At 45.6% G+C, this 10,434-nt stretch overlaps 1 protein-coding gene across 2 annotated transcripts in view; it reads right to left on the reverse strand.

Annotated features, from left to right (window-relative positions):
• Positions 1–10,371, reverse strand: part of HGS (hepatocyte growth factor-regulated tyrosine kinase substrate) — a gene marked incomplete at its 3' end in the record, with an annotated part of 30,691 nt that extends 20,320 nt beyond the window's left edge. For both annotated transcript variants that reach the window (XM_073606739.1, XM_073606738.1), the window contains 3 exon segments: positions 564–639; positions 6,692–6,776; positions 10,223–10,371. In XM_073606739.1, coding sequence (XP_073462840.1) covers positions 564–639; positions 6,692–6,776; positions 10,223–10,259 — 198 coding nt within the window.
• Positions 10,372–10,434: the final 63 nt, after the last annotated feature.

The raw sequence follows: 10,434 nt of genomic DNA on the forward strand, positions 1-10,434 counted from the left end.
AAATGTAATTCTCTGCTGCAGAAAAGTGCTTGACATTTTCTGAACTGATATTTGGGGCCCTGTATCTTGGGGCCACTTGGTGCTAGAAACCCCAACTATTTGGATATTTTATGGTGCTAGTTCCACTGGGTTTGCACATACGGGGCCCCGAAGTCGGTCAACTGTGTCCATCTGCAGCAATGTCATTTCGGGACCCTTTGGGTTCAGAGACCCCAAATTTTGGCTGCAGCTAGGGGGCATCTAGGAACCCTTAACTACCGAGTTTGAAGTTCGGGGGACCTATGGCTGCAAATGGGCACAGTGAGGCTGCAAATGGGCATTGTTGACCCTCTTTTCCACTTACAGTAGCTGCATTTCTCACCCTCGTCTTATACTCGGGTCAATAAGTTTTTCCCATTTTTTTGTGGTAAATTAGGTGCCTCGACTTATACTCGGATCGACTTATACTCGAGTATATATACGGTAAATGCCACAGCCAAAACATGCCTGCTGACCCCCTTGTTTAAGCAGTTGAGAAGCCCACCCTAAGACTAATAACACTGTGTACAACCCCCACAACTTACCTCAAGGGCAAAAAGAGCTACGTGTGGGTTTTTGTCATTCACCTTCTTCTTGATAGAAGCAACTGCGTATTTAGCCCTAGGAACAGAAAATAATAATAAATACCAAATAAAATCATGAATCTTAAAAGCGAAAATAATTTGCTAATATCTGCGTTTTTTTTTTTTTTTACATGTTGGTGTTATAGCTTTCCTGTGAATGTTATAAGTTGCACTTAAAACAGCTGGATAAAACAAAAACCGTCTCGGTCTTCATTTTAGGCTGCAAATATGTTTTAAAAGAACCCACCTGCGTTATCCTACCAGGAACCTGTCTTTGTGGACAGCCAATCATAAACAGAGGAGGTATTCCCTTCCCCGCCCTGCAGCTACACCTTTGCACTTATGACAGCTGGATAAAAAACAAAAACCGTGTCGGTCTTCATTTTAGGCTGCAAATGTGATTTAAAAGGGGGGGGGTGATTTTTTTCCTATACCCACTTTATATTAATACACAATGGGTGAGACCATAACTGCAATGAAACAAGAAGAACAATATTGGTGTTTGTTTATAAATTTAATTTTTTACTTTAAATTTACCCACCTCCATTCTCTAAAGTGCATATTCTATAGAATAATACCTTGGATTACGAGCATAATTTGTTCCAGAAGAATGCTTTTAATCCAAAGCACTCGTATATCAAAGCGAGTTCCCCATAAGAAATAATGAAAACTAGGGTTGTCCCGATACCACTTTTTTAAGACAGAGTACAAGTACCGATACTTTTTTCAAGTACTCGCAGATACCGATTACCGATACTTTTTTAATGTCATGTGCCAGTTTGACTAATGGGCACTGAGAGGTGGCACTGACTGATGGGCATTGATAGGTGGCACTGATAGGCAGCACTTATGGGCACTGATATCTGGTACTGATGGGTGGGACTTATGGGCACTGACAAATGGGCCTTGACTTATGGGCACTGATAGATGGCACTGATAGGCGGCACTTATGGGCACTGATAGGCGGCACTTATGGGCACTGATAGGCGGCACTTATGGGCACTGATAGGCGGCACTTATGGGCACTGATAGGCGGCACTTATGGGCACTGATAGGCGGCACTTATGGGCACTGATAGGCGGCACTTATGGGCACTGATAGGCGGCACTTATGGGCAGGCACTAACGGGCACTGAAATGCAGCACTGATTGGCAATTGCATAATAAATGACATAAATGATGAGAGGAGAGGAAGGATTTTGCAATGCTATATGGCATATAGCATTGCAAAATCCTTCCTTGCCTCTCATCAGTCATATAATTTTAACATCTAGTAAATATGCTGCAATGCCCATATTGGTACACCTTGCAGTAAGCCAGCAGCGGACATCTTGTTACACCCAGCCTGAACTATATGGGCTGGGTGTAACAAGATGTCCACTGCTGGCTTACTGCAGCTGAGTGCAGGGTGTACTAAGATGGGCGTTGCAATGTTTACCCTCCGACTGAGACACGGAACGTCACTTCCTGTAGCGAATGTGACGGCTCCGGTCACCATTTTGGACGAAATATGCAGCGGCGCCCTGCATCCCTGCCCCCGGCCAGCTTACCCTCGTGTTCCACTGCTACCAGACCTATCTCCGCTCCGCCCCCTCTCCGCCCGCCGACTTCCGGATCCAGGTATCGGATCTGGCATCGGGAGCATTTGTGCGAGTACCCGATACCGATTCTAGTATCGGTATCGGGACAATCCTAATGGAAACTCAGATAATCCGTTCCACAGCCACTGCTCGTCTATGCAGTACTGCATGTGGCCAGAGGTGCGGGGGCGCCGGAGACACTCGGGAACGGGAGAGTCTCAGAGCGTCACCGGCGCCCCCGCACCTCTGGCCAAACGCGGTACTGCACAACCCCAGCGGCTTGAATCCTGCTCATCTTGTGAGACAACGCTCGCAAAGCGACTCAGGTTTTTTTTTTTCCTTTTTTAAATAGCTCGTATTGTGTAACGCTCGTAAACCGCAATCCGAGGTTCCACTGTATATTCCTCATTACAAATGAGTACAGACGTGTTCCGACATGAGTAAGAACCCAGCTGCGTTATCCTACCAGAAACCTTTCTTTGTGGACAGCCAATCATAAACAGAGGAGGTATTCCCCGCCCTGCAGCCACACCTTTACCAGAGGCGTGGTGCATAGGAGCCGCTTCGAGGCAGTGAATGCCTCCATCACTTATGATTGGCTGTCCACAGTGACGGATAACTCACAAACACACCTGACCTCATCCCTATCGGTTATGAATAATCCACTGACAGCACTGTGGTATTATGAATTCTCTTACCCTCATAGGAATGTACAGAAATTGGTGGATGAGAAGAACTGGCTCACAATCGGCTTTCTAATAAATCCCAATGGTGGTCAGTAGGGTCGAGGTCAGGACTCTGAAGGGGACTTGAGTTCCTCCACCCCAAACTTATCATCCCATTTCTTTACAGAGCTGGCTTTGTCATTGCTGAAACAGAAAACTGCTAACACCTCAACTCCATCATTTTGGAGGGGTGCCAACATTCTTTTGGCAGTTAGACATCAAAGAAATTCTGGACAGCCGCACTCCAAAAATATTTGCCTTTATTCAATAAGGTGTCATCCAAAATACAGGTCACAGCAAAATGGAACAAATCTTACGCGTTTCGCACTACAAGGAGTGCTTAGTCAAAGCTATGACTAAGCACTCCTTGTAGTGCGAAACGCGTAAGCTTTGATCCATTTTGCTGTGACCTGTATTTTGGATGACACCTTATTAAATAAAGGCAAATATTTTTGGAGTGCGGCTGTCCAGAATTTATTTGATGTCTAACTGCCATAGCATTGCCAGCACCTGGACTTCTAGACTGAAGGAGATGCCTTTTACCTTGATCTGACCCACCTGGAGCGGTGATACTCTCTCTCTATTCACATTCTTTTGGCCATACAGAAAGAACAAACAAGGGCTGAAACAACTAATCGATTAATCGACAACTAATAGATTATGAAATTAATCAATTACTATTTTCATAATCGATTAATCGGCCAGTAACATAATGGGGATTAAAAGAAAGAAAATGAGCCCTTTATAGTACAAAAAGAGCAAATAATCGCTACTGTAAATTCTACTTTCACAGTTCTACAGTAAAAAAATGAACCCCTTACAGTAGTGATTATTTGCTTTTTTTGTACTATAAAGGGCTAATTTTAGGTTTTTTAACCCCATTATGTTACTAAACGTCTTAGGCCTGGTATGTGTGTTTTTTGGTGCTTTTTGCAGAAACGCACTACAGTTCATTTACATGGTTTCCTATGGGACACGTTCACATCTATGCTTTTTTCAGCTGCTGCCTATTTGGAAAGCGTCAGTGACTTTTTTTTTTTTAACGCAAAACTGTGCTTTTTTAGGTTCAATATACTTCAATGGAGAAGCTGCAGAAAAGCATGTAATGTGTTTTTGCAGCAATTTGTGTTTTTTAATCTGCCCAACAACAAAGTGCCCAAAAAAAATCAAAACGCACAGCAGAGACAGATCAAAAGCAAATTGCATAGGTGTGCACCGAGCCTTATGTTGGCCACACCGATCCATTTTCAGACGAAAAATCTTTGTACATTCGCTGAATGAAAGAATGTTGTTTGAAAGTTCTATTTGTTTTTAACATTCTGTTTTTAAAATGAATGTCATTTCTGAATGAAAACCACATCCACTGTCTGAAAATTCCTTTGACCAAGAAGTCTTCTATTATTTCCAAATTTTCTCATCACTGAAATTTTTTTTGAAGGAAGACATTGTTTGTTTTTTAAATAAAAAAAAAATTGATCTCTGAGTCTGATGATATTTACCAGATTCACCCTTTAATAGTATATACAGTGTATCTCTCCTCTAATAGTATATACAGTGTATCTCTCCTCTAATAGTATTTCTCCTCTAATAGTATACACAGCATATCTCCTCTAATAGTATATACAGTATATCTCCTCTAATAGTATATACAGTATATCTCTTCTAATAGAATTTACAGTATATCTCTTCTAATAGTATATACAGTATATCTCTTCTAATAGTATATACAGTATATCTCCTCTAATAGTATATACAGTATATCTCCTCTAATAGTATATACAGTATATCTCCTCTAATAGTATATACAGTATATCTCTTCTAATAGAATTTACAGTATATCTCTTCTAATAGTATATACAGTATATCTCCTCTAATAGTATATACAGTATATCTCCTCTAATAGTATATACAGTATATCTCCTCTAATAGTATATACAGGAGTGTGGAGACGGCGCGGCTCAGTCACTGGGGAAAGCAGAAGAATTTTGGTGGAGCCGCTCTGCAGTACAAGTGTATGAAGCCTGGAAGTGTCTTCCGCCCAGCTCCTGACACTCACACATAAGTCCTGGGGGAGCCGCAGGTCCCGTGTATAGGGAGACACCAGTGGAGGAAAATACAGAGACTGGTGCTTGTAAATGCCGCCCTATACACACTACTGACCCCCGAGCCTTTACATTGCAGCACATCCACCCCACTGACTGCTCTGCACACTGCGCTCTGTACACACTCAGCCCCCCATTACATGGCAGAGTAAACAGTTCCTTCGGTTTTCTGCAACTTTCAGGACAGTTTAGCTCTTCCTCCTGATAACCCCTGAGCTCCCTGGAACATCCCCCCTCCCCTTCTCCAGTCACAATGGACAGGTCACAGCCGGCAGGTTGAAAGCAGAGGATGTGGGCGAGTGATCGGTGTCCAGCTACACAATGCTATTACTGATATCATTGCTGTGCAGGGCGGTCAGTGTGTCTGCTCTCTTTATGTTTCTTCTGCTGGTGACCACCCTGGAAAACTCTCCCTTCCACCAGCAGTCAGCAGCTGCAGGAAAAATATACAGCTCAGTTCTAGTAAATGCTGCCCCCCCTGCCCAGAGGTCTGTACACCCGCTGTGCCCATTATGAGGGGTCCCACCATCCCTGTGCTGAGTTCCGGGGTCTGTACACCTGCTGTGCCCAGTATAAGGGGTTACCACCATCCCTGTGCTGAGTTCCCATGTCCATACACCTGCTGTGCCCATTATGAGGGGTTCCCACTGATAGGTTGCACTGATGAGGGTGGCACTCCATACAGGTGGCACTCAGTGCCCATGGGCACTGATAGGTGCCTTGATTATCTGTGTACATATCCCATTTACAGGGCCAGCGCTACCTATAGACAAGGTAGGCGCCGGCCTAGAGCACACATCAGTCAGGGGCGCTGTACCGATGCCCCCCACCACCTCCAGGCTCAGCCCCCCCCCCCCCAAAATAGTAGCAATCTTTAAAAAGGTGGGGTGTACATGGACAGGGCAAAGGGCGTGGTCAGGGGTGGAGCCAAAGGGGGTGGCAAAATGAGGTTTCGCCTAGGGCAGGGATATGCAATTAGCGGACCTCCAGCTGTTGCAGAACTACAAGTCCCATGAGGCATTGCAAGACTCTGACAGCCACAAGCATAACACCCAGAGGCAGAGGCATGATGGGACTTGTAGTTTTGCAACAGCTGGGGGTCCACTAATTGCATATCCCTGGCCTAGGGTGTCAAAAATCCTTGCACCAGCCCTGGGAGAGATCGTCAGGGGGGGGGTGAATCGAGATCACGATTTTTTTAATGATTAATTGTGCAGCTCTATAGTATATACAGTATATCTCTTCTGTCTGTTATTCTCAGAGTGGATTAGATATTTTGCTCCCTAACCATATAGTTGGTTATTTATATTCCCCCCTGAGATATTTAAGAATAAAATAGTCTTTTTTTTTTAAACTTCACATATTAACTAAATTATACAGCACATTTTTTTTTTTTTAAGGTTATTAACCAATTAATCAGCCAACTAATTGATTATGGAAATGATCGTTAGTTGCAGCCCTAGAACAAACCATATGTTCAGCCCACCATAAGAGCCACAGCTGTCATTACTCTACTTACTAGGTATGGGGTGAGCTCTCCCCCATTAGACTCTCACAAAAAAAAAAAAAAAAGGCCTAATTCACTGTATCTGAAAAACCACAAAAGGATTCTGGAAATAATTCCACTTCAAAACATGTACCTTATCAATCAAAGGTTCAAAGACGGGTCGGGGGGCTACTTACTGCGTGTCTCCTTGACGAATCATATCACAGATTTGCAGGATGGACTCCCAGTCTGTCTCCAGCAGGAGCTGGCTGGTGGCTTTATCTATAAAAACAAAAAAAAACAACCATATTCATTAACCACTTAAACCCCAGAAGATTTACTCCCCTTCATGACCACGCCTTTTTTTGCGATACGGCACTGCGTTTCTTTAACTGAAAATTGAGCGGTCGTGCAACGTTGTACATAGATGAAATTTGTGTAATTTTTTTTTTACCCAACAAATAGAGCTTTATTTTGCTGGTATTTGATCACCATTGTGTTTTTATTTTTTGTGCTAAAAAACAAAAAAAATAAAAAAACTGACAATTTTGAAAAAAAAAAAAAAAAAAAAAAAAAAAAAAACACAAAACAATATTTTTTACTTTCTGGTAGAAAACATATCCAATAAAACATTTTGGAAAATCAAATTTCTTCATAAGTTTAGGCCAATATGTATTCTGCTACATATTTTTGGTAAAAAAATAAAAAATCCCAAAAAGGTGTATATTGATTGGTTTGCGCAAAAGATATAGGAGTTGATTTACTAAAGGCTAATAGACTGTGTGCTCTGCAAGTGCAGTTGCTCCAGAGCTTAGTAAATGAGGTCAAGGTTCACTTTACCCAATCACGTGCAAGATAAAAAAAAAAAAAACAATTTTTGCTTGCACGTGATTGGATGATGGGAGTCAGTAGAGCGTCTGCTCATTTACTAAGTTTTGGAGCAACTGCACAGTCAAAATCGATTTGACCTCTTAACTCGATTCAAGATTCAAATCGATTTTTTCCCAGCCCGACTTCCTTGTCTTGCAAACATTAGGAGGGTTTAGGGTCAGTTCACACCACATGCAGTCCAGTGCATTTCTTTTTGTTTGCTTCAAAAATGCATGGAAAGTAGTTTATATGGTTTCCAATGGCAGAGCGCACACCAGTGTAGTCAGTTCCAGAAAAAAAAAAGTAGAACATGCTGCATTTTTCCTGCACTGGAATGCAGTAAAACACATCAAATACACACCGGAGACCAGTACCGTGAAAAAAAAAAAAAAACAGGAGAAAAAGAAGAAAAAGAAAAAAGGCACCTTGTATGCATCCAGAAACACATCAAAAACGCATTGGAATGTGCCAAAAACGCATTAAAAATGTGCATTCAAAAACGCACCCGGAACGGATCTGGAGTGCATTTTTGTGGTGTGAATCAGCCCTTAATATTGGGGTTGTCCAAATACTGAGCATTTGTGCGAATACTTCTACTCCCAAACACGCTCTCGATGCCTAGTCTGATACCTGGGAGAGGTGGGCGGAGTCAGAAGCTGCGCTCAACCAGAAGTCAGCGGGCGGAGAGAGGGGCGGAGCACAGAGAGAGTCCTCAGCAGTGGAACTAGGTAAGCTGACAGGGCGCCAATCAGGATCGGTGACCGGAGCCGTCACATTCGGTCGCCGTCAGCGGGTGAACATATCGATATAGATATAGTTCGGGCTGGGTGTAACAAGATGTCCGCTGCTGCTTACTGCGGCTGAGTACCAAGATGGGCGTCGCAGCATAGCATTGCAAAATAAATCCTTTCCTTTCATTTACTGCTGCCTATCAGTGCCGCACATCAGTGACAGCCATTTGTCAGTGCCGCCTATCAGTGCCACCCATCAGTGCTAGCCATCTGTCAGTGCCACCCATCAGTGCCACCCATCAGTGCCACCCATCAGTGCCACCCATCAGTGCCAGCCATCAGTGCCAGCCATCTGTCAGTGCCGCCTATCAGTGCCACCCATCAGTGCCAGCCATCAGTGCCAGCCATCAGTGCCAGCCATCAGTGCCAGCCATCAGTGCCAGCCATCAGTGCCAGCCATCAGTGCCAGCCATCAGTGCCAGCCATCTGTCAGTGCCGCCTATCAGTGCTGCCCATCAGTGCCAGCCATTTGTCTATGCCGCCTATCAGTGCCGCCCATCAGTGCCAGCCATCTGTCAGTGCAGCCTATCAGTGCCAGCCTTTTTTCTATGCCGCCTATCAGTGCCAGCCTTTTTTCTATGCCGCCTATCAGTGCCAGCCATCTGTCTATGCTGCCTATCAGTGCCCACCTCTCGGTGCCAGCAATCAGTGGGTGCCCACCTCTCAGTGCCAGCCACCAGTCGGTGCCCACCTCTCAGTGCCAGCCACCAGTCGGTGCCCACCTCTCAGTGCCAGCCACCAGTCGGTGCCCACCTCTCAGTGCCAGCCACCAGTCGGTGCCCACCTCTCAGTGCCAGCCACCAGTCGGTGCCCACCTCTCAGTGCCAGCCACCAGTCGGTGCCCACCTCTCAGTGCCAGCCACCAGTCAGTGCCCACCTCTCAGTGCCAGCCACCAGTCAGTGCCCACCTCTCGGTGCCAGCCACCAGTCAGTGCCCACCTCTCGGTGCCAGCCACCAGTCAGTGCCCACCTCTCGGTGCCAGCCACCAGTCAGTGCCCACCTCTCGGTGCCAGCCACCAGTCAGTGCCCACCTCTCGGTGCCAGCCACCAGTCAGTGCCCATCTATCAAACTGCCACATGATATTAAAAAAAATTATTGGTAATCGGTTATTGGCAAGTACTTGAAAAAAGTATCGGTATTTGTACTCGGTCTTAGAAACGTGTTATCGGGACATCCCTACACAATATACTTGTCTCAGTACAGAGCACTGAGTGTCATTTCTGTCTGCTGCCTCCTCCCTCTGATATCACCATGAATCACTTCTGACAAGATTTCCTGACACCAAGAGAAAAATGTGACAAGGGAGGGAGCTCCAGCACACAGCCTGTGATTGACAGCCTCACCTCTGTTCCTGCTCTCAGAAGTTTTTTTAGGACCACAGAGAACCCACCTATGTTAAGGAAGGGGGAGGTGTTTTGTAGTCCTAACACACTTCCTGCCCTAAGGTGACAACGCCGCTCCCCTACAGATGTAGTTCTGCGGTCAGTTGTCACCCTAGGACAGGAAGTGTGTTACTGGCAGGATCACCGGGTGAAGTAAACGGCAAAGAACACTGAAACAAAATGAATATGTGACACTTCTTCTTTTTCTTCTTGGGTCACCCCGACATAGGAGAACCTGCAAAGCTCTGACCTCACTGGGAGAGAATTCTGCTCCGCTGGTCACGTGATCTCCGCTGAGGGGTCAGAGGTCACTCCTCACCTTCAGAGGTCACATGACCAGCACTGGAGGGAGCACACAGCACCATTTCCCCCAGAGAAGGTGTTTATTTCTTATCCTTGTCTGTCCACACTGATCACACTGCTATAATGGAAGTACAATCCGGTGCTAGCTCTGTCAGGGGCCCTTGTGGCCCTATATATATATATATATATATATATTTATAACCCATCTGAGGTCTCCTGTGATGACAACTGTCACTATAATGTACAGGGTGGGGGAGGGGAGCCCTCAGTCTTCCCATTACCAGTCTATGATAATAGAGGGCTGGGCATCACGTGACTCGACAGACGCCCCTCCCCCCGTCCCGTGCTGACCAATGTCACCCCTCCACAGCTTTCCTCACCCAAGAGCCTCTCGAACGTTCCGCCGCCTTTTCCCATCTTGACACCGGAGACCGACCAACACACAGACAGCAAAGATTACCGAGAGAGACTCTTCCGCTTCCGTCACTCCCAACCGGAAGCAGCGGGGCGGGGTCCAGCCAAGGAAGTGACGTTCGGCGTGGGGGGGGCAAAGGGGTGGTAGGACGAGCGGCAGGGGCGGGGCTGGTGGTAT

Source organism: Aquarana catesbeiana, linkage group LG12, assembly GCF_042186555.1.
Source record: "Aquarana catesbeiana isolate 2022-GZ linkage group LG12, ASM4218655v1, whole genome shotgun sequence".
Classification (NCBI taxonomy): Eukaryota; Metazoa; Chordata; class Amphibia; order Anura; family Ranidae; genus Aquarana; species Aquarana catesbeiana.